Below are 25162 nucleotides of genomic sequence, written 5' to 3' on the forward strand. Positions count from 1 at the left end.
ACCGGAAACACTGCATTGTCTCAGGTGCTGTCCTTCAAGTGAAATGTTAAACCAAGGTCTGGTCTGCCTTTTCAGACAACAACAGCAACTTGGATCTATATAGCGCCCTCCACGCCAGACGGCATCTCAGAGTGCTTCACAGTAATGGATCCCGGGGCCAAACCAGTGGGAGGGGAAGGGAGAGTAAGGTGACCAAAGGCTCGGTCAAAAAGAAAGGTCTTCAGCAGAGACCTGAAAATAAGAAGAGAGGGGACGAGGCAAAGGGAGTGAGGAAGGGAGTTCCAGAGCCTTGGGGCGTAGTGGCTGAAGGCACGGCCGCCGAGGGTGGAGCGGAGGACTCGGGGGACAAGGAGGAAGCCAGACCCGGAGGAACGAAGGCAACAGGCACTGTTTTGAGGAGAGAGGAGGTCAGAGAAGTAGGGGGGGTGCAGAGGAGTGGAGGGATTTGAAGACAAGGGTGAGGATCTTGAAGTCGATCCTTTCTGGGACAGGCAGTCAGTGCAGTCTGGCAAGGACTGGGGTAATCGGGGAGCAGAGTTTGGTTTGGGTGAGAATGTGGGAGGCAGAGATTTGAATAATTTGGATTTTGTGAATGGTAGTGGAGGGGAGGCCGGTGAGGAGGGCATTAGAATAGTCCAGCCGAGAGGTGACAAAGTCATGGACCAGGGTTTCTGCAGCTTTCGGAGACCGGTATTGGCAGAGACGGGCGATGCGTTGGAGGTGGAAGAAAGCGGTGCTGGTGAGGGACCGGATGTGGGGGAGGAAGGATAATTGGGGTTCGAACCTGACGCCTAGGTTGCGTACGGATTCAGAGAGTTTTAGGGGAGGTCGAGTAGGTGGAGGAGGTGAGAACAGTGAGATTTTAGACATAGAGCCAAAGAATATGGCTTCCGTCTTGTCAACGTTCAGCTGAAGGAAATTTGCGCTCATCCAGCTCCTGAGGTCTGAGGAAAAATAGAATTTGGGTGTCGTCCTCATACATGACATCCCCAAGAGGGAGCATGTAGATCAGAAAGAGGAGGGGGCCAAGGATAGATCCTTGGGGTACCACGCAGGTGACCGGGTGAGGGCAGGAGGAGAAGCCGTTTGTGCAGATGTACTGCTGGCGGTTTGTGAGGTAGGACTCGAACCAGGCGAGTGCGGTCCCACTGAGGTGGATGACGGAGGAAAGGCGGTGGAGGAGAATGGAGTGATCGACTGTGTCAACAACAACAACAACAACAACAAGATTCCATTTATAGAGCGCCTTTCACGTCAGGAGGACGTCCCAAGGCGCTGCACAGTTGGGTCATGACCCGAGCAGGGGGGAAATGGTCAGGGTGAGGGGAGGGAAGGGAGGGAGAGAGGAGGGGGGAAATGGTCAGGGTGAGGGGAGGGAAGGGAGGGAGCGAGGAGGAGGAAGAGAGTCGAGAGGGGACTCAAATGCAGAGGAGAGGTCCAGGAGGACAAGGAGGCAGAGGGAGCCCTGGTCACAGGTAGAGAGGATGTCGTTTGTGACTTTCACAAGCGCAGTCTCTGTACTGTGGGCGAAAACCAGACTGGAGGGGTTCAAAGAGGGAGTGGGAGGAGAGGTGTGCGTGGAGTTGATTGGCAACAATGAATTCTAGGACTTTTGCGAGGAAGAGCAGGTTAGAAATAGGGTGGTAGTGGCTGGGGTTTGAGGGATCTAGGGAAGGTTTTTTGAGGACAAGGGAATTAAAGATTCTACAGCACAATTCGATAAGAGAAGGGAGTTTCCCCAGTGTCCTGGCCAACAATACCCCAGATAAAGTTGATCATTTGCTTCTTGGCTGTTTGTGGGTCATCACTTTGTGCAAACTGGATGACGGATTAACCTACAAATACACAGTCATTACCTTTGACAGTAAATCCTGTGAAGTGCTTTAAAGACATTTTGATGACATTTTGGTAAGACTCTATATCAAATGCAAGGATAATTATTATTATTGTACTCTCCCGTCTCCTGTCATTTATCAGAACTTTCCCTCAAATTGTTCGCACACCGTTAGGAGAAAGAGAATTTGTGAAAGAAAGAGTAATAACTGCGTTCTCTGTACAAAGGGGACAAAAGGCACAAGAAACACAGAACATGTTAAATGCCATGCATGTAATTTCAGCCAGCAGCGAGCAGTGTGAAGTCAAAGTCTGAGACCAAATTATTCTATTAATGTCTCCCAAGCAGTTAATAACTGCTTTCAGGTAACTGAAATGCATGTCATTTGGAACTTGCTGTGCAGATGAAATGATTAAAATTAATTAGTCTTGGAAATTAAATGGGGCAGAATTATTTTCTGTGTAAAATGAAATGATACCTCCCAACATTTCCTTTTAAGGAAACATGTCTATTATGATAATGTTAAACCTTCGTCCCAGGCAAATATTCTGTTTTGCCAGTGTTTTCCTCCTTTCCTGATGTATATTTGATATTTCTCTTGAGATATCGTTTCACAGACATAGGTCACCATCTGTACAAAATCTGCCAAATTTTCCTGCAAATTTCCGCAAAATCTGCCAAATTTCCCCGCAATGTTTGGCAAATATTTCCGTAATTTTTTTATTAGCTCTGGTCACTAGCTAGTAAGTAGCAGTTCGAGCCCTAGCTGATATCCCTCACTAGCCCTGGAGAAGATGCTTCAGCTGTGTTGCCTCTAGCTGAGAGCACCTAATTCAGCACAACATTTATATGGTGCTCTTCTTGTCACAATGCTTGACAAAGATGGAGTCAGACGCCAAGCAAGAGAGAGGAGGAGAGTGTAATGGGTAGGTGACCGTAGACATGGTGAAACAGTAAGATTTAAAGGCAGAACTTGAAGAATGATAGAGAAACTGTAAGACAACAACAACAAATTGTATTTATATAGTGCCTTTAATGTAGGGAGGATGTCCAAAGGCGGACTTTGATGAAGATGGAGGATTGTAGTGAGAGACTTCAAAGTTTAGGGACATAATAATAATAATCCTTGCATTTGATAAAGCACCTTATTACATCTTCAAGATGTCTTAAAGTGCTTCATACAGTGAATTGACTGTATATCTTGTGGCGAAACATGGCAGCCAGTTTCACAAAGCAGTGTCCCATAAATAGTCGTGGATTAAGTGATCACTTTTTTTTAAGGGATTATTATCCCCAAAAAAACAATCTGCCAATCGACTAACAACCAGGTTACTACTTATTGCTGAGTTAGGTAAACAGAGGCGTGTACAGTAAGGAAACTTGCCTAACGCTTTGCCCTGCCTGGGAATCGAACCAAGGTCCTCTCGCTTGCAAAGCAAGTGCTCTAACAGCAGCCAATTTTACACAACGGTGTCCCATAAACCGTCATGGATTGAGTCATCAAATTACTATTTCTTTTGAAGGTATTATTACGCCCGGAAAGCGATCTGCCAGCCAGGTTCCTCCTTGTGGTTAGGTACACAGGAGCAAGAAGTAAACTTGCCTAAGGTTTGACCCTGCCCGGGAATGGAACGCAGGTCCTTTCGCTTCTGAGACGAGTGCTCTAACTAATATATTATAGGTCTCCACTTTAAATCATACTTTTTTTTATTATTAAAGAAATTCACATAAGAGATTACAATCTGAAAGGACCTCTAGAACTTTATTCCAAAATCTCTTTGCCATGTTCCTTTGCTCCCTGCTTTGTCTCTTAAAATATATCTCTTCAGCTGTGCTTTTGGTCAGCATCTTTCCATTTCCCTTTTCCCTCCTCAGTTTTCTCTGTTATGTCTGTGAAATTCTTTGAGGCATCCATCCTATGTGAGAGGCACTTTATGAGTACAGGTTTGTTGTTGTTACAACAAATGCACCTGAATTGACTAAACGTACATCACAAGCTGACCTCAGGGGATCCGCACTACAAACCCCTTGTGTTGCACTGTATTCTGCTCACTGTCTGAGACGGAATATCAAGTTCCTGCAGGGAAAGCATGAAATTCATGAGTTTGGAAAATATAGACCCAAACTGAACAAAACTAACTGAAGTCTGGACATGGGCCAAACACACCAGCTAACGCTTACGTGGGTTGAATGTTTGGCTTAATACCGGACTCGCCCTTTGATCTGAACTGAAAATACATTTTACTCTCATTCCGGAGAATGAAAGTAAAATGGCGGAGAAGGAAGGTGTTCTGGATATCAACTTATGGTCTACAAATCTTCATTGGCCTTATGACCATTGTCTTAAAATGTAAGATCATGCAGAATTTTGGCAAATTCTTAAATTCAGTTTAATTTTTGCAGTACTCAAAAATAACTGATAAATTAGGTTCCAAATTAAAACTGAATTTAGGAAACTTCTAAAATTCTGCTTGATCTTAAATTTTAAGGCAATAGTCTATGAAATTTGGGGCCTCAGGAGCAGGAGCCCTGGCTAATTTCTCCTTCCTAACCCAAGGACACTGAGGTCATTTGCAGTTACCTGCTGCTGCCCTTGATTGAAATCAGCTAACTCAGCCCTATACTGATTCAGTGATGCCCATGCAAAGTGATTTCTCCTGTTCAAACACTCACACCTTTGCCTTATGTTTTCCTTGGTATGAACTTTTTTTTTATGGGTTTAGACTTTGAAAAGAGAGGGGAGTTTTGCTCAGTGTCCTGCCCAACAATGCTCCAGATAAAAATGATCACTGACTTCATTGCTGTTTGTGGGACACAATTGGTTTAAGTTGGCTGCAGTGTTTACCTACAACTACGCAGTCAACTACACTTTACAGAAACATTGTGAAGCACTGAGATATTCTCGATGTTATCATCGCTATATCAAATTCAAGGGTTATTTTATTATTAGTACTATTATTATTGCACCATAGACAGAAGTCCATTAATAGTCTGTTAACATAATATTTATTGCAGTTTACGCCAAAAAGGTAACAATGAAAGCTAAAAGAATAACCTTCAGAAGATGTCCACCTGGCAAAAGTTACTCCTTGACCCCGGAATTTTGTATGGATACTTTTAAAAGTAAGTATTCAGTGATCAGTGTGACTTTTCTAGCTGACAAGCACTGGGAAGCTTTTCACATAGTGCTCTCAATGGCAAACTATGTAGTTTTATCTGACTACAGAGGTACCCAATGTACAGTCTGGGTTTCTCATTGCTTGCCTCTTGCCAGCTGAACCTAATAATAATAATCATCCTTGCATTTGATATCGTGCCTTTTCACGTTTTCGGAATGTCTCAAAGTGCTTCACAGAATATATTGTAAAGTGAGTTGACTGTATATTTTGTGGGCGAATTGTGGCAGCTAATTGCGCTCAGCAGTGTCCCACTCTCTGGAAATTGAAGCAGGATGCATCTCTCCAGGGCGAGAGTGTGCATTCCTTTCCAAACACAGAGAAGTTTTCATGTGTAGGTGGCATACATATGTTGAACTCTCAGTCTGGTTTTGATTCTCTTAAGCATGAGTTTGTCGGGCACCTGGCTGACCAAAAGAAAATTGGGAAGATTATTAGTTAGGACACAAGTAGAGGCCGCCTTTGCTTTACAAATAGTGTCATGGAATCTTTAACATCCACCTATAAACAGGCAGTCAGTAATTGGGTCTCATCTCATCCAGAGTATAACACCTGCAGCAATGTAGAGCTTACCCTCAACTATACTGGAGTGTCAGCCTAGATTATGAGCTCAAATCTTTACATGAAGCTTGAACCTACTACCTTCCAAGGAAAAAGGGGTTAGTTGCATTTTGTAGAAAAGGAGTGGAGAAAATTGAAGGGAAAAACTGACAAATTGCTAAGAGTACAATTGTAAATTTCAGATGTTTATGCCCAATTCTCCAGTGATTTTGCCAGTTTGTTAAGAGAGACTGTGAAGGAAGGTGCACAAGGTGTTTAGGTACCAGGAAGGTGCTTCCTGGTACACAAACAGTATGATCAGAGGAAAACTAACCCTGGGTCACTCTTCCATACCTCCCAGATGGATGAATGTAGAACAATATAGATAGGAGGCTGGGAGTACGTTGTCTGCAACCATGTGTTAGTATATTTGTACTAAAGTCCATTAGCAGGGTGTTCCCTTTATATTGTATTGCCAGCAAGTCATTATGTTTTCATTTCACATTTGATTTTGGGACTTTTAGTAAGTGAAACTTATCAGATTCTCGCGTTTGAAAGAACAAAATGTTTAACAAATGCGCTATTAATTCTTTATTCTGTCAACACTGGTTAGGTTGACAAGTCAAACTTTGGTTTGTGGTTAATGGCACCAGCTGCAAGTTAAAATATCTATTGTAAACCTGAGAATGAGGCACAGGGTGTATGTTTTCCAGCTGGTGCTTTGAAAGAAGAAAGACAACTCCAAGAAACACATTTCTTCCACACACATTGAATCCTGATATAAAATGATTTTAATTCGCTATATGCGGCACTGAAAGAAACACGTGAATTGGTTCGTTTGTGCGATTTTATGTATATCAGGGACAAATAAAATCCAGGCGGTTCAAAAAGACAAACACTTAAAATATTGAACTTTCTGGCAGTTATTTACTACTAGTCTAGAAACTAACCTACCATGACCATGGAATTATTTGTGTCATAATGTCAGGGTTGTACCAACAACAGGAATAACCACCCATATATCTATAAGTGAAAACAATGTGAAATTGCATTGAAAATCCCTATTTTCAGGCAAATTGGATTGTTGCAGGTCAACGTCGGTCACACCTCTTCCTCCACTCCCTCCTCGAGCCCCTGCAGTCTGGTTTTCACTCTGCCCAAAGCACAGAGCCCGTCAAAGTCACAAACGACGTCCTCTCTATCTAGGACCAGGGCTCCCTCTGCCTCCTCATCCTTCTGGATCTCTCTGCTGCGTTCGACACAGTCGACCACGCCATCCTCCTCCACTGCCTCTCCTGCCTCGTCCGCCTTAGTGGGACTGCACTTACATGGTTCGAGCCCTACTTAACCAAACGCCTCCACATCATCTCGGCAAATGGTTTCTCCTCCCACCTCCATCTGGTCACCCGCGGGGTACTCCAGGGCTCCATCCTTGTCCCGCTTCTTTTCCTCATCTATATGCTCCCACTTGGCGAGCGGAGTATGCGGATGACACACAAATCTACTTTGCCTTCTCCAGCATCGACTCCAGATCCGCCAATGTTTTATCAGCTTGTCTGGCAGACATCAGGCCCTGGATGAGAGCAAACTTTCCACAGCTGAATGTGGCCATCCCGTCAACATCTTGGCTCCCATCAACGTCTTCACTCCTGCGGATCTGAACTCCTCAACCTCCCTGAGCTCTCCCTCAGACTCACTGAACCAATGGCAATCTAGGAGTCCACTTCGACTCCCAGCTGTCCTTCCTTCCCCACATCCGGTCCCTGACTAGAACCGCCTTCCTCCACCTCCGCCACATTGCCCGCCTGCGACCTTACCTTACTCCAGATGCAGCCGAAACTCTCGTGCATGTATTTGTCATCCCCACCTGGATTACTCAAATGCACTCTTTGCTGATCTCCCCAGCTCCACTATTCAAAAAAATCCAACTCATTCAGAACTCTGCTGCCCGCATACTGACCTGGACCAAATTCCATACCTCCATCTCACCAGTCTGTCCAGGCTCCACTGGTTTCCCATCACCGAATGGATTGACTTAAATTTTCTCACATTTGTGTTCAAATCCCTTGACTCCCTTGCACCTCCCTACCTTTTCGACGTCCTCTATCCCCAGTGCACCACCTGGTGCCTCCGCTTGACTGGCACCGGCCTCCTGCTTATCCCTCGCACTCTCCGGGCCACCATTGAAGGTCGCTCATTCAGCCGCTATGCCCCGAAAACTCTGGAACGCTCTCACTCAATCTCTCCCGCCTGAAGACGTTCCTTTTCGACCGTGCTTACGGTCATCTCCCCCCCCGTTGGCTCGGAGTCAGGCTCCGCCACTGTTAAGCGCTTTGACACTCTACCCTGCATGGAGCTCGCTATGTAAACGTATCATTAATAAACAAATAGTTCAACTCCAAGTTAGCAATGATTTTCTTTCAGAAGGTTCAGACATTACAGCATCACATCATATTTCTTTACATGCTTTGACTGTTAGTGCTGACGAATGTCCTTGATGTTCTGTGTGTGATTGATCAGTCCAACCTACTGCAGGAATTGTGACATTTTATGCTTGTTTTGACTCACATGTGTCTGAGAAGCAGCAATGTGAGTCTACTCAGCCGTTCTGTGTGTGTATATACGTACAAACCTATGTATATAGACGATGTGATATTGTATGTTATGAAAAGGGTACCAAAAAGTCATGATATCTACCCTATTATCTAAACAAAATTATTTATTAGATATTGTAATGGTATTACGACTTTTTGGTCACCCTGCAAATATGTTTGTGTGTCCACAAAATGCACAGATTCAATTTACAGTATGTCCTGTGAAGTGCTTGGAGATGTCTTGATGACGTGATAAGGCACAATATCAAATGCAAGCATTATTATTTATTATTATTATTGTATGTGTGCCAATTTACACACAGCCAACCTTTATTTGGGGGATTATTGGCCAAGGCACCAAGATAAACCTTTTAACTTGAATAGACTTATGGGATCTTTAATGTCCACCTGAATAAGAAGGTGGGACTCTTGATTTAAGGTCTCATCCATAAGATGGCGCCTCCAACTATTAAAATTCATTTAATAGTTCTCATTTTTTTCCTTCTGTAGGAAATGATTTATTTCTGGTCGCAGTTCATGAATTGGGCCATGCACTGGGCCTCGAACATTCCAATGATCCAAGTGCAATCATGGCCCCGTTTTACCAGTACATGGATACAGAAAACTTCCGCCTTCCCCATGACGATCTACAGGGAATCCAGAAGATATACGGTTAGTAGTCACACTTTACATCTTTTGGGGGTGCTTCCCCACAGGTCGGTAAATTCATGGACTGTGGTGTTGATGTGAGATTATAGCAAGAAAATTCATAGAATAAGTTCATACTGGCAAGTTTTGTACATTCTGGGCGAGTGGAGATGTTCAAATATTCATAATTCCCAAACTCTATAAACGTACAGATCTGTAGAGAATCATTCATTATATAACTATTATTCAATGGTTTGGTCACTTTCTACCTTTATGTTTAACAGGTCCACCTGATAAGGTGGTACATCCCACAAAACCTTTGCCTACAGTTCCTCCACATCGCTCTAATCCACCTTCAGATCCAAGGAAGCCTAACAGACAGCCAAGACCTCCACGGCCACCCACTGGAGATAAGCCTTCCCAGCCTGGTGCCAAACCTAATATCTGTGATGGGAACTTCAACACCCTAGCTATTCTAAGGGGAGAAATGTTTGTTTTTAAGGTAGGAGATCCACACATATTAATACTTGTAATTCACACATAGTAATATTCATTATTACTGGAATAACAGTTTTCTTTCAGTTTTAAAAAACGCCTTGAGAAATCTAGTCAAGGGTCAAGATTCCTATTACAGGATTACCATGGTTGAAAAGAGGAGAGAGAAGATAATAATAATAAAAATATAATAATAATCCTTGTATTTGATATAGTGCCTTATCACGTCTTCAAGACGTCTCAAAGCACTTCACAGAATATACTCTAAAGTGAATTGACTGTATACTTTGTGGGTGAAACGCAACAGCCAATTGCACACACAGTGTCCCACAGACAGTCATGGATTGAAGTGACCAATTTGTTGTTATTATTTTATTTTGAAGAAATTATTACCCCCAGAAAAGATGAGATGAATAGTGATATAATTAATGGGTTAGGTAACAGCAAGCTTAGATTTTAAAACACTTGTAAAGTAGAGGAGTATTGGACTCAGGCTATGAAGAGGGATGGTGAGCTGCCAGTTCAGATTTAATTGCTTCATACAGAGACAGATGAATACAGGGAAACCTCATTATAGTGTGAATGTCTCGGTCCAATGTTTTACTTACCCCATTATAAGCAAGATATGGAAAAAATGGCTGACTTCAAGGTACGCATGCACATTAAGCATGAGAAGTGCCACTGACGTCACTTCACAAAGCATGTGATATCAGCAGTGAGCTGACAACTGGAAAGCTGGACATATTTTGTGTCAGTTTGGCTCAGTGGTAGCACTCTTGCCTCTGAGTCAGAAAGTTGTGGAATTAAGCCCCATGTCAGGACTTGGAATCACATAGTCTATGTTGGTACTCCCAATGGGGATGCGCTTCATCGGAAGTGTTGTCCTTTGGAAGAAACATGAAACCGAGGTCCCATCTGCCTGTTCAGGTGGATGTTAAAGATCCCATGGCACTATTCGAAAAGAGAAGGGAGTTTCTCCCTGTCCTGGCCAATAATCTCCCAAATAAAATTGGTCGCTCATTCCATGGCTGTTCGAGGGACACTGCTGTGCGTAAACTGGCTGCTGCTTCTCACACACATAACTGCAAAGTCAATCCACTATCCTGTAAAGTGCTTTGAGACGGCTCAATGGCATGATAAGGCACTATATCAAAATGCAAGGATTATTATTGTTTATTATTAGTGTGGGGAACTGGCTAGTCAGTGCCAGAAACAGGGTGCATTGCACTACCGGTTAGCACAAGTCCACACTAGAGCCAAGCTACAAGCGGCGTGGAGTTATATTGAAGGTCGCTAACACAGGGTTCCCAGTGGAGACAGATTGCATTAGCAAATTCAAGATAGAATTAAATAGCTATTTGGCAATGAAATCAAATAGCAGGATTTGAGGGATGGAATAATGTCTTTTTTGTTAATATTTTACTTGAGGACCAGCCAGATGAATTGCAACACTCTTTCCCAGGACAGTACATCCTATGTTCCTATTGAAAGAAGATTGAGAGAAGAAAGGAGTTCCATAATAGAATTGTTCATTTGAACATTTCATTGCCAACAAAAGCAATCAGCCCCTGTCTCTATTCTGTTCGGGAGATAACATGCATCACATACAGAGAGCTCAGGGATGAGAGAGTCTCTACAGTGTCTTCAGTATTTCTGGGTCCTAGGAATAATAATAATAATACTTGCATTTGATATAGTGCTTTTCACGTCTTCTAGACGTCTCAAAGCTCTTCACAGAATATACTGTAAAGTGAATTGACTGTATATTTGTTGGTGAAACGCAGCAGCCAATTGCACACAGCAGTGTCTCACAAACAGTCGTGGATTGAGTGACCAAATTATTATTGTTTTTTTCCTTGAGGGATTATTATTATGAGTGTGGAGTAAGGAAACTTGCCCAAGGTTTTGCCCTGCTGGGAATCGAACCCAGGTCTCTTGTTTGCAAGGCAAGAGCTCTAACCACTGAGCTACAGGACTCCTACATTACATTGAAAGAAATTTCATATATCCCCCCACTCCTGCCCGCAAAATAAATTCCCTTTAGTTAAAGGAGTTCTCCGGATTTAGCTAGCGTGTAACTGCCCAAACAAGGTTTCTTTCATCCACATCCTTAGTTGTCTCTTTCACCCCTGCCCAGTCCCCACGCTGCTGATCAATAATTTCCATTTCAATAAATATGAAAATCTATTCAAATAATTTGATAAAAATAACATATGTGATTCTTCCAAACTTGGGCTCTATGCCTAACTCGCATAGACAAGATTTGATGAAAATTGATTTTAGTTCAATGCAGACTGCAAAAAGCAGATGCCCTTGGAAACATTAAATAAATACATCTGCCTAAATGTATTTCTCATTGCCAAGGAGATTATGTCTGTTGTGAATTTTCATTCTGTACTTGTGCTAAATGTTATGACAAGAGCAGTTTTAGAAGGTATGTGAAATGTAGAGGGATATCAGTGCTTTTCCCCCACTTCCCGGTAATCAAGTCCAATCAGATACAAGGTCTTCCATCTCAAACCACAATTCCAAAGGTTTTCCAAGTTAAACTTTGATTAACATTTGAAGGGGAAAGAGTATAAAAGGATGGAAGTAAACTCCTTAAGCAGTTACATCTTGGATTGGATTCACACTGAGTGGGTATCATTTATGAGAGCCAAAAATGGCTTATTTAGGGAACGCTGGCTTAACTCAATTTGTTCTAGGCACTTGAAAAATCTCCTCCCCGCCCCCCCCCCCATCCAGCAGGAATCTAGGATGGCAATGCTCAGGGCTTCTCAGATTTTGGTGGGAGCATTCAGACATTGGGAGGGGGTGGGCTAGTTCTCAGAGTTCGCAGGGTAGGTCTTAGAGCGCTTAATAGTGGTGGAGCCTGACGCTAAGCCAGGGGGAGCGGGGAGGTGTCCGTACTGTCTCACTTACCTTCCACTTGTCATTGTGATTTTCTTAGAGAGAAACCAAGACACTGTATCTCATATAGAAGGTTATGCTTGAAGGCTTAGTTGAGGAAGGGCAGGAGGAGGCTCATGTGGAGCATAAACAGCAGCATAGACCAGTTGGGCCAAATGCCTGGTTTCTGTGCTGTATATTCTAATGTATTCTAACATATATAGTTGAGAATCAGTTGGTACTTTGAATTCTGCTGCTGATAAACTATCCTGATTTACAAAGGGGCCTTTTTGGCGAAGAAGAAAATTAGTGTGACAATTTTGGCTTTATCGAACCTTGATATTACAGAGCTGCTTTAATGAGACCTGGTTCTGTATGGCTGAGTGTACATGGCTGTAATATTCACCCTTTTAACTCAGTGAACCAGATTCATCATGATGGGTGATAACAGGCGAATAACTGCACAGCAATTGCACATCTTGTATGCACTAACACTTATGAAGGTCTTGTAAACTATGAGTGGTGGCTTCCATCTATTGTTTGTGAGTTTTCCCCAATGCATGGAGGAAGTTCATTGGGGTCAGCTGGTGTTGCTATCTGCCAGTATCAGTCAGTGACCACCCAAGAACTTTTAACATTTACATTCTTAAGTTTAAAAGTTTACTTAGCATTGGCTGGAGTTGGCACTTCAGTTATACTATACACAGTATAAAGATTTCCTGGCTCCAGTCCTACTATTGCTTTTCACAATGCTGAAGCAGTGGTGTTCAGCCTATGGCCTGACATATTTCAAAGTGTTGTTCTAGGTGATTTAGGGGGCTATATGGCATAATAGATATCAGTGGTACAGAAACAGTGGACTAAATGGATCTATGGAAATTGTTTTAATAGGGTGAAGTTTATAGTGTTCCTTAACTTGTACTTTTGTCCTAATAAGCACAAAGAATGCATTAAGAAATATTTGGAAATTTGTTCCTGATTTAGAATTAGTATAAGATCTCCTTTACACTCTCTGTGATGAATGGCTGATACTTCCCCCTGGTCCACACAAACCCAACTCCGTATCAGCTCCCATACCCACCCCTGCACCACCCCCCACCCCGAATTGTAAATCTGTTCTCGGCTGTGGGATTCCTGGTTCTCACTCCATATTAGGAATGTAAACATTGATGTAAATCAGGATGATGTAATTGTTGGGTTCTTGTGATTTTTTTCCCACTGCCTGATCCGATGGATGTAACTGTGTGGATCAGGATGTTCATTACAGAGACCTTTATAAGATTCCCCACCCCACCCCCAAAACTGAGGAGCCTTACATCATCTTGTCTCCGAGGTTAAGAACGGAAAAGGATCCTTAAGACAATTTCAAAATGATGTTGGATTAGAGCGAGACAGGGTGCCTCATGAAGAATAAATGACATAATTGTGTTTTCCTTTGTGTAAAAAAAAGACTCTCTTAATCTAGGGGAACTGTTTTGGATGAAAGGCATTTTGATGGTTGTAATGATGTAATTTGAAGCTATGATTCCTTCAACCGTGTCTAATCACTCAGGCACACACCATGGCTGATGCATTCCAAGCGAGTTAAGGATTGAACTGGCTGCTCAGTTCCAAAGTGAGAGAAGAGAGACAGTTTCTCATATTCCTCTTTGCACCAGGATCTGTAAAATACCAAATTAACCGGGTTTGTGCCAATTTGCAACCTCACTGTCTTGATGCCTGCAGTCATATATTATTTATGAAGACGTTCAGATGCCCAGTACTGCAAGTTTTATTACATACAGTTTGTTTTGCAAAGTAAATTGAAGCATCATTTACAATCTTTGGAAGATACAGCAGGGGTGGCGGGAGAGAGGAAATGCAATCTTCTTAAATGCATTGCATTCCTTAATTATCAGCGGGGAACAGAATGCATTTAGGAATATTGCATTATCCCAATTAAGATTTTCAATTGCCCCCTTCCTTTCCAACTTATCTCTATTTCTTCCGTTGTCCAGAACCACTCAGTTCATCACATTTGCCACAATACTTTAGTCTGTATGCTTCATTTCAGAGAATCCTTTCTTTCTTGTCCGAGTACCAGGAAAATGAAATGCCACATGCTCTAAACATCCTATATTATCTTTCGAAACTGTCACCCTAAGTAATTGATGGCTTACATTATAAATAGAATAATATTTTCAAACTTGCTGTTCCTCTCTGTTTCCTGTCTAGTCAGCCCATGTCTCGTAAAGGAGAAGCCTGGCCTAGTAAATGTTTACATTGCTACTGAAGAATCAATCTTATGGGTTTGGGTATTGTAGTCTACATAGAGCAGAGCTCTGCTTACCCTGTGCAGGATCTACCCAGAAATGAAGTTTTGAGTTTTACAATGAATACTTCTTTTCAAAAGACATTGAAGTCAGAAATGCAAAGATTTGATATGGTATTTCTTAATATGGACTCTGTGTCCCCCATGTTAGACCCCGATATCTGACTGGAGATTGAACCCTTTTTATTGATTGAATCTTTTCAGGAAATAGCAATAAATCTTTGCATTCCATTCAACTGGGGAGGAGGGAGTGAACTGCTTGTGGCAATGTTTTTTATGTTTCTGACCAACAAAGCCACCTATGCCCAGATTTTGCTTTTTCCATTGCATTTGCTCATAAACTTCTGGTCCCATTGTGTTTAACGTCCATGTCTGACTTCCCACAAAGGTTTAAAAAAAATTCCTTTCAAAGTTTTATTCTGGTACATTCACTCAATGCCGACATGTAACATGCTCAGTGACATGATCTATAACTTTGTCTTCTGTGGTATTCACAATAGTGCTTTTATTTTAAAACAACTTTGATTCATATGGTGCCTTTCACAGAAATGAATGCCTCAAAGTACTTGACAAATGTAATAGTACACAAGAGATATAGACAGAACACAAAATACTGCAGATGCTGGAAATCTGAAAACAACACTTTGTTTATGTTGAGATTTAGACAGGTAAAGGCACGGTCAAAGAGTTGCCTTTTTAGGAGGTTTTTGAAGACAAGCAGAGAGGTAACAATGAGGTGGTATTTGGAAGAGAATTCCAGTGAACAAGGGCAAGATGGTTGAAGGCTCTGGTGGCCAATAAAGCTTGCAGAGGATGGGGGTATCACATGTAATATGTCTTGTGGTGGGAGAGAATCAGGCGGCAGAGTTCTCCAGATGCCGAATACATGGAATTTTTTTTAGCAGCTGTGGATTTTTAGATGAGAGTAAGCAACACCAACAACTTGGATTTATATAGAGCGCTTTACAGTAACCGATCCTGGCACCGAGCGGGGAGGAAGGTGACCAAAGGCGCGGTAGAAGAGAAAGGTCTTCAGCAGAGACCTGAAAATAGGAAGGGAGAGAGCGAGGCAAAGAGAGTGAGGAAGGGAATTCCAGAGCCTCAGGGCATAGTGGCTGAAGGCACAGCTGCCGAGGATGGATCGGAGGACTCAGGGGACGAGGAGGAGGCCAGACCCGGAGGAACAAAGGCAACAGGTACTGTTTTGAGGAGAGAGGAGGTCAGAGAGGTAGGGGGTGCAGAGGAGTCGAGGGATTTGAATACAAGGGTGAGGATCTTGAAGTCGTATCCTCTCTGGGACAGACTGCCAGTGCAGGCAATGAAAAAGACAATCTTTGCATTAGACAAATGGAAAATAAACATTTTTCATCGACCAATATTAATCAATTCATATCTTAGCCAAAAGAGGCTTTGTGTAGGACTCCCTAACCATTCTTATTGCTTAATTTTCCATCAGTGCAGATGGTGGCTGCCTGTTCAGGTGAATGCTAACAATACCATGGTGCTATTCGAAAAAAGAAAGGAGTTTCTCCTGATATCCTGCCCCAACAGTTTTCTAGATAAATCATTCATTCATATCCTAGATGTTTGCGGAACCTTGCTGTGTTTGCCTATGGTAATGTCACTACACTCGGCAGATATTTCCTGCAAAGCGCTTTGAGTCCATTTGACATCATAGGTGCTATATCAACTGAAAGGATTATTATTGTATTCAAAAATTCTGCATCAGAGTGGCACATTATTAACAGTCTGCATCCTTTTTTTCTATGTGTTGGTGCATGTTTTTAGCTGATAAGTGAAATGAATGCAACATCTGCTCAATCTATTTGGATATATAGGCAGCAGTTACTATAGAAAATGAATTTGCCCAGAGTCCATTTGGATCACTGTAGAACAGCTGTGTGCCACATTTTCTAAATGTGATCATGCCTCACTGCATCAGAGACCACCTGCAGCTTGGATACAGACGCGATTTAGTGACAATCTGGCAGGGGAAAGAAACACCTCTGTAAACTTTCTCCAAAACCTATTGTGTGAGCATCTATAACTGGCAAAAGAAAATTTCTACGCTAGAAAGTCTGCACATTTTATAGATTGCTGGCCTTGTTGATGAAACAATTACTGCTTAGAGTCCAAAATAAAAGATGGGCAGAACCTGTGAGAACTACAACAATAATTAAATTTGTTTAATTTGGGAACTATCATTGCTCTCATGTAGGTCTGCACATTTTCCACAGAATTCTGCGCTTTTGCTGGGATGGAGCTCAATACTCTGTCCTAATGAGCAGTCTGATGTACCAAATCTTATCACCTCAGTTGCTACCTGTTTCTCTATACTCAGGCATCGGTGTTTTTCAGGTGCATGTGAAAGAGTCAATATCATTTCCTTAGTGCCAAAGCAAATAGCATCTGCATCATGATTTACTACATATATAATTTGTTCATTTTCTCCTATTATCCTCCTTAAGGGAAAGTAAGTAGGGTCTCATAGGATCTGAACTGGCTCCAAGGTGCTTGACAATGAAATGTTGGAAATGAGTTCACCCTCTGTGGTAGTCTTAGAAGTCCATTTCCTGAGCGAGATGGATCTGTAGGGCACTGCTGATGACAGTAGTCAATCTGACTCACCATCAGACCTGGAAGGGCAGACCACTGGAAACAGGCATTCTTCCCACTCAACTCCTGTTAATCCTGCCAACTAAAGTCCTAACGGTAGGGTGGTCGAGTGGACAAGTAGTGGGAAAGCTTACCATAAAGCGCTCCAAGAAACCGTCTGGCATGAAGGGCGTTATATAAATGCAAGTTGTTGCTATTGCTCTCAATCTATCGGGTTTTAGTTGGATAAACTCCAGCACACTCCGGGTCCCTAAGCTTTGACTCTTGCCAACCTGCCCCTATTACTTTCGAAAATTAGGTAAGCACTGGCCCTCCAAACAAAGAGAGAGAGAGTGCATATTCCATTCAGACCAAGGAACATTTCCATGCGTTGGTGACATACACATGTAGGACTCTGTCTGGTTTGGATACTCTAGCATGGTGATGGGTTTACACATGTGTCAGATACTCAGATGACCCGATAAATTCCTCTTCTCAACTATTTATGTGTTTGCCAAACGCTGTGCATAGTGAAATCTTCATCCTGGATGGAAAGATGCATTATATAGCAGTGATGTAACAGTGTGACAGTGAGAGAAACTTACAGAGATCATTAACATTTTGAACATTGGTGTTCAGCATATTTTGATGGATCTAAATTGAGATTCCGAAGCGAAAACACATCACAGTATTAGCCTTAAAACCATAGTTTTTCGATTATACAGAATTGTAAAAAATTCTTAAATTCACTCATAATTTGGAAGCCAGTTTTCTACAGTGTTTTCAAAGCCCTTTGAAAATTAAGAATTTTCCAAAATTCTGCAAAGTCTCTGGTCTCAGATGCTGTCACTTTGCATTGTTTTAGTATTGTTTACCTAGCAGTAAATAGGAACCTAGATGTTAGTCGATTATCGAATCGCTTTTCCTGGGGTAATAATCCCTTCACAAAAAATAATAATAATTTGGTTTCTCAATCCACGACTGTTTGTGGGACACTTTACAGTCAATTCACTTTACAGAATATTCAGTGAAGCGCTTTAAGATGTTGAGAAGACATGATAAGGCACAATATCAAATGCAAGGATAATATTATTATTTTTTCCATTCCTCTCTTCCTCAACCTAAACCTTACCTCGAATAGCAGAGGTGGTGTCTAAGGTTCAAAAGTGCTCTAAACTGAACAAATTCAGCACATACTGAAATAATCTAGTTTGGATTCAAAGAAAGATGTCAGTGCTCATCCCTGGTGAATAATGACCATCTTTTCCAGCTTTCAGAACAGGTCTGTTTTCTGTCAACTATCATTTGTCAATGTCATTACAAACGAGAGATGACAATTCAGATTATTATGAACAGGGTTTTTGTTTTCAACCCTTGAATAATTTGAAATTGAAATTCTCCAAAGCCAGTCTCAAGTTGCAATGATAGTAACTGAGTCAAGGTGACGATAATAATAATAAGCCTTGCAATTAATATAGCACCTTATCATATTGGATGGTTCGTTCTTACCACTGGTCCTTAACACAGTTGGAGCTATGAGATATTTTAACTACTCTTCTGGTAAATATCCTCTGCCACTACACTGTGTTTCTTCCTACACTGAATCCAAGATTCTACCTGGTATGAAGAGTGCTATACAAATACAAGTTATTGTTGCACAATTTGCCTTTTTTACCTCTTTAGAGTATTAGTTTCTCCATGGACCTCATTTATATGGCCATACATATCTATTTGCCATTGAGACACCTCAGTACAGTGCTGGGGGAGCTGCATCGCTGAAGGTGATGTGCTTCGAATAAAATATTAAACCAAACTCCATTCTGCCGGTTAAAGATCCCAGGGTATTATTCAAAAAGAGAAGGTTATGAAGACACAATGCTTAAAATGCACAAATTATTATTATGTATTATTGTCTCAGCTGGTATCAACATTGTCACCACGAGGTCAGACGGTTGGAGGTTCAAGCCCAATATCAGTTGAAGTTGACACTTCAGTACTAGGCTGAGAGTATGTGGCAATTTTGAAGGTGCCATCCTTCAGATAAGACGTTAAACTGAGGAACTAGGTCTTTGGGCATACGTTAAAGATCCTATGAAAAGGAGAGAACTTTTCCCCATATCTTGGCCAATAATCCTCCAGCTAAGTGGTCATTCACTTCATGACTGTTTATGGGATGTTGCTGTGTGCAAACCGGCTGCTGTATTTTTCAGCAAATCATTAGTTTGAGCGTTCATGTTTAACAAATGTCAGAGTATTTAAAGGGCACAATTGCTGTAGGTTTGCAACAAATTCAGTGGATGATTTCCGTTGTTTTTTTTTCTCACTGGACAAAGTTGTTTGAAGTTCATCTGAAGTCACGGGTACTTAGGACTTGGCCTTCAAGAAATTGTTTTTCTGATTAATGTGCTTTACAGAGGAGAAATAGAGTTGGCAGGTAAACTGCCCACTTTTCACTTTTTTAATGGAAATATTCCTGTGTAGCAAATCCAATTATCCAATTGTACAAATTGAAGGAAACCAGGGGAAGGCATTGGAGACTGAATTGCTGTTTGTGTAAATGCCCCTTCAAATTAATTTACAGTATCTAGATATCCTTTAACTAGGTTTTAACCGTATTTTACTATAAACCTTTACTAATTCTGTGCTAATAGAGTCTTTTTAAGTAATAAGCAGTAGTATTTACCTTTCCATTGTCTGAGCTGTTTTATAATGAGTTGTAGGGCTGAATATTTTCCAAGGACAAAATTCAATCCATTTGGGTGACATCCTCTTTTCGAACAGATGTCCTCAGGCAGGAGCTGGTCCAGATACTGATGTCTCTCAGCCCAGTAAGGATCCAGTAGTGTTGTTAAAAAAGCAAACACAGCAGCTAATCTCCACCAACCATGTCCAAAAATAGAAGCGATAGAAATGTGCATTTGAATGGGGGAGGTATATTGGCCAGGCCTTCAAGAGAATTCCATGACCTTCAAAATAATGCCATGAGATGTTTATCATCCACCTGAACAATCAGACAAACGTTTGGAACAACTACTCTTCGAAAGGACAACACCTCCAACAGTGCAGCAGTACCTCATTACATCACTGAAATGTCAGCCTAGATTGCAACCTGAAATCTTACTGTGGTATTAAATATCACAACTGTTTGAACTAGAAACATTACATACTCAGTCAGCCTGTTACCCTGTAACTCCTGTGCTACTTTCCTCCTTTGTGGGTGTCGGTAGTCAGGCTCTCCTTGGAGCTGTCAGCCTCCAAGTTGACATGTTTATCAACAGAATTTCAGAATCGAGCCAATCCTCTGTGGGCATCTCAGTAATCCAGTCCTTGAGCCGGGTGGGGGAGGGTCCACAATATTCCAGGCCACTGCTGATGTCAGCACAGCCAGCCTGGCTCATTGTCAGGACCATAAAGGGCAGTTCAGCCACTGGAGACAAGGACTCTTCCCAATCAGCTCCCGTAACCCTGAAAGCTAAGTCCTACTAACAAGTAGGGTGGTCCTAGCAGGACATGCAGTGGGAAAGCGTTCCAGGCAGTATTTGCATTGGCAAGCTATGCGGTTTTAGCTGATTTGGCTCCAGCAATACCCAAACGTACACTCAAGCCCCTTAAGCCTTGACTCCAGAATTAGGATGTGTCGCTTAAGCGAAATAATGCGCTTAATATATTTGGTCAGATGCAGTTCCTTGTAGCTACAGCTTGCTCCCTTGTGCTGGTGAAATGCCCCATAAACACGGGCAACAAATGCATAAGGACGTTTTTTTTAATTGTCTATGATAATAATTTCATTTTATATTGCACCTTATCACATCCTCAAAATGTCTCAAAGGATTCACTGCAAAGTATAGTGACTGTGTAGGTGAACACTCAGTTACTCACAGCAATATCACCCAAACACCCAGTGAATAGCCATTTTTATCTGCTGGATGGTTGACAAGACACCTGGAGAAATTCCATTCTATTTTTGAGTAGTATGATGGGATCTTCAACGTCCACCTGAAAAGGCATGTTAAAGTCTCACCCGAAGAACTGCACCTCTGGCAATGCAATGCACCCCCAGCACTGAATTGCATTGTCAAGATAAGCTAGGAGTTCAAAGGCCTGACATGGGGCTTGAACCCACAACCTTCTGATTCAGAGGCAAGAGTGCTACCAATTGAGTCATACTGACATCTGGCTGTACAATAAATACATTTATATATAATGGATAATTTGGTAAAGATAATATTTGGTATGAAACTGAGCCGTACACAACAGGAAGTTCTCAGGTCTGATCCCTGGTCTGTGTTGAGTTAATTGATCTCAGCCAAGTCCATGGAAGGGTGTTACAACTAATTTACCCCCCATCCCTCCTTTTGTATTTCCTGTGGGAGTTACTGTTAATATTCTTTCAAACTTGATTGAACTGGAAAGTTGAGATGATATTAAGCATGAAACACTACTTAACTGATGGAGCATGGTCAATTCAGTTGTATGAATGATGAGACGTGCAACATCCATTGGGGCCTCCTATTTAACAGCCTCTTCAAGAGATGGTAAGAAAAATATTATGTGCAATGCAAGAGAGCTCAGGCCTTGGACTTTAGCCAGTGACTAACTCACTCTGAGGTAATCCATGCATGACCAGTTCATCATTTTAGACCCTCTATCCATATCAAACCACAGCTGTGGCACCAACTGATGTGAAGTTTTATTTTGATGCAAGCTGGATTTAAATGTTATAAGCCTATGAAGTATATTGAGGCAGTAATGTTCTGCATCAGCACCTCTGTGTTTGTTTATATCATCCATTCCTGAAGACGTATTAAAACAATCCTAAAGGGGCTGCTAGAGAAAGTAGATTGCCTTATAAAGTGGGAGGGGAGTTGCAAATTTCCTTTGGGAACGCATCCCATCCATCCACTGTTAAGTATTGCTTTCAAATGGCAAACACATACCCAAACACTTTAGGGCTCTAAACCAAGGTCACGATCCTCAAACTGAGTATTGTAAATCCCAAATGACCAAGCCCGTCCACCAGTTTAAAAGTCAGACAGCTCCAGTATTCCATCTTCTAGGAGGTAAAAAAGAGAAGTGTCTGAAGGGTAGGAGGGTTCTGTGTAGTTTTAGCTGGTTAAACCGCAGCAGTACCCCAGGGCACACTCTGGATTCCCCAAGCCTTGGTTCTCACCAATCCGTGTCTAACACTCTCCTGTGGCCCTTTAGAGAGAGAGTATGCATTCCCAATCTAGATCCGCAGAAATGTCCATGTATAGGTGGCATTCATATGTAGAACTTTCAGTCCGGTTTGGATATTCTTAAGCATGGTAATAGGTTTCCACATTTGTCAGACACACCCAGCTGACCCCCAAAAATAAGGAAAGCTCCATTTTACTTGAATCCCAAACAAAAGCAGCAGTGACAGATAAACCTGTCATTGATTTTGCTCCAATGGCTACAATGGCAGCTGAAGAGTTTCCTTTATTCTTAAATCTGCTGAGTTTGTGGGGAAAATGGGAGAAAAAGGGTTAGCTCTGACCCAGAAGGCACTGAGCCTCAAACAGAGCAGCTGTACACAACTTGACATCTCTGGAAAATTTAAGTAAAAGCCAAGAGCGTCAGTTGTTGATGAATTAATAAAGATGAATTTTGTAGATTTGGCAGGTGCCAAATGAAGTGGGGGCCAATTACTGGAGGTCATCTCCACATATAACAGAGACAACCATCTTCCACCATTATTTTTGCACAAGATTCCTTTTGTCTTTCCACAGACAATGCAATTGATTAGCAAAGTTTAACATTTAAACTCTGTATGAGAAACGGGAGAAAAAAACAAAAAATTAATAAAATAATCTTGCATTCAATATAGCACCTATATCATTAAAACAACTCCTAGAGCTCTTTTTTCGGTTAGCCCTGAAGCCAATTTGCATGCAACGAAATCCAACGAACAGCTATGAAGTGAATGATTAATATATCTGGCAGATTGCTGGCCAGGACAGAGAGAAACTCCCTTTTCTTTTCCAAAACTGTCTTTGATATCTTTACCAACCACCTGAATAGACAAATGGGACCTTGGTTTAATGTCTCAACTGAAGGTCAACACACCAGATAATGGAATGCTACTCAACCCTGCACAATTATACCCAGGGTATTTGCTCCGACAAGGGACGTGAACCACCACCTTCTGACCCAGAGGCTAGAGTGCTACCAGCTGAGCTGGACTGATAGCTAACATAGGCTCATTTATTTTTTCGAAACGCTAAGAATTTCCACAACTTTATTATGAATCATTCAATAGGTTATACCATCACTGAAAAACTGCTTGCATAGCAGTATACAGAGCATTAGGTTTAAAATACCATCAACTTTTTCTGATGTGGACAAACTTAAGCTATTGCATAGTGCATCTCCATTATAATATAATATTTGGGATCCATAAAATCCCAACCCATTTAATGTGAGGTGTGTTAACAGGTTTGACTATGCAACTGCACAACCAGTCATTGCACAAGGAGCTCTGGCTGGTTCCAAAGATAAGAAAAAGTAGCCAACTTCTGGGTCATTGGGTCAACGGCACTTCCTGTTTTTTGTGCATGGGCAAAGTGACATTGTCTCCCCGGCTGACTTCAAAGTTGGTCTTTTTTTAGCACAGCACAGGAAGCTAAAATCGCTGACTTCCATTTTATTGGGTCACCTGGCCACCGGATCATAAGATGGTCATTTTAGCATGAAAAACCAACACAGGAGACAAGCACTGTATGCAAGTGCATTGAATGAGGTTTACAGTCAACCACGTGCATTCATGTTACAGTGAATTGCATTATAGTGGGACTGTACAGTCATTGGGAACAGTTCAATTTAGATCACAAGGCAAAATTTTCTTCTTTGTAGGATTTCTGCAAGAATCCTTTTTAAATGTATTGTTTGAAAGAAAAAAACACTTGTATTTTATACATCAAAACATCTCAAAGCACTTTATGGTAACTGTTGTCAAGTTTAGTCATTGTTTTATGTAGGCAAATGTGGCAGTTATTTTGTATATTACATGTTCCCAGGAACAGCCATGAGTTTGATGTTCAATTATTTTGGAGAATTGTTGAACAGGAAATTTGGATAAACTGCCTTGTCTTTTAAAATAATGTTCAATTTACACTTCTTTAATGCCCTTCACATTGAGGGATGCCTCAAAGCGCCTCATACTGTTGGCTCAGCTGGGGAAGTTTGGAGGGGGGTGGCGAGGGGGAGGAGATGGGAGCTGAAGAAGCTAGGCAGGGGAAAGATGAGCGAAAGCACAGACAAAACGGTAAGTCTTGAGACTTTACTTTGGAACATGGGTTGTAGGCATTCTTGAGACATAAATATTGTGATAGGATCTTTAATCCATTGCATGATTGGATTTTTGTAGATTTGTGTGCGTGGGAGCAGGGAGGGGGGCTTGTAAGTAATCTCTTCACAGAATTCCTTCATGTAGGGTAAAATATTCCATTGTCACTGAATGTAATGACCTTGATGCGTATTGATCAGCACTCTGTGACACTGCGTCGCATAAAGGGTGCTACATAAATGCAAGTTGTTGTTGTTTGATAATAGAAAATTCCTTTGTAGTTGTACATTCACAATAGTCCGTGACAAGCAAAATGTCTACCTTTATAGTGTCTAATTGAGTCATATCCAGTTTTCAGATAATCTGTTCATACAGCACTAAAGTTCTATAACAAATTCATTGTGAAAGGCAATAACCCATAATGTTAGGAATTAAATGAGTTATTCTTATTTTTATTGATTGTGAAAAATTATGCACGATACAATCGACTTTAGGCATTTTGAAAGCAAGCACTGCTTAGCTGCAGGTAAACCTTTTTTGTGGCCAGTCTTTAACATAGGTTTTGAAATGTTAAATGTCTGTAACAGAGAAACTTGCTTTGCAATTTTTTTTGCACTGGTAAAATTCAGATAGTCATTTGAATGACTTGTGAATTAAATGTTCTGATGGACTGGTGCAATGTTTCTTTCTCTTAGTGCAATGACTTCCTGTAGCAAGATCTTGGCACTTCCATCTATTCTGAAGTAGATGGACATTTTATTCAATAGATCTTCA

At 41.6% G+C, this 25162-nt stretch overlaps 1 protein-coding gene across 1 annotated transcript in view; it reads left to right on the forward strand.

Annotated features, from left to right (window-relative positions):
• The window catches only part of LOC103184936 (matrix metalloproteinase-16), a 135896-nt gene that overhangs the window by 85429 nt on the left and 25305 nt on the right, over positions 1-25162 (forward strand). The window contains exons 5-6 of the mRNA XM_007903198.2: positions 8655-8816; positions 9077-9294. Of these exons, the coding sequence (XP_007901389.1) occupies positions 8655-8816; positions 9077-9294 (380 nt within the window). The remainder of the gene's footprint in view (positions 1-8654; positions 8817-9076; positions 9295-25162) is intronic.

This window comes from Callorhinchus milii, unplaced genomic scaffold (genome assembly GCF_018977255.1).
Source record: "Callorhinchus milii isolate IMCB2004 unplaced genomic scaffold, IMCB_Cmil_1.0 Scaffold2, whole genome shotgun sequence".
Taxonomy (NCBI): Eukaryota; Metazoa; Chordata; class Chondrichthyes; order Chimaeriformes; family Callorhinchidae; genus Callorhinchus; species Callorhinchus milii.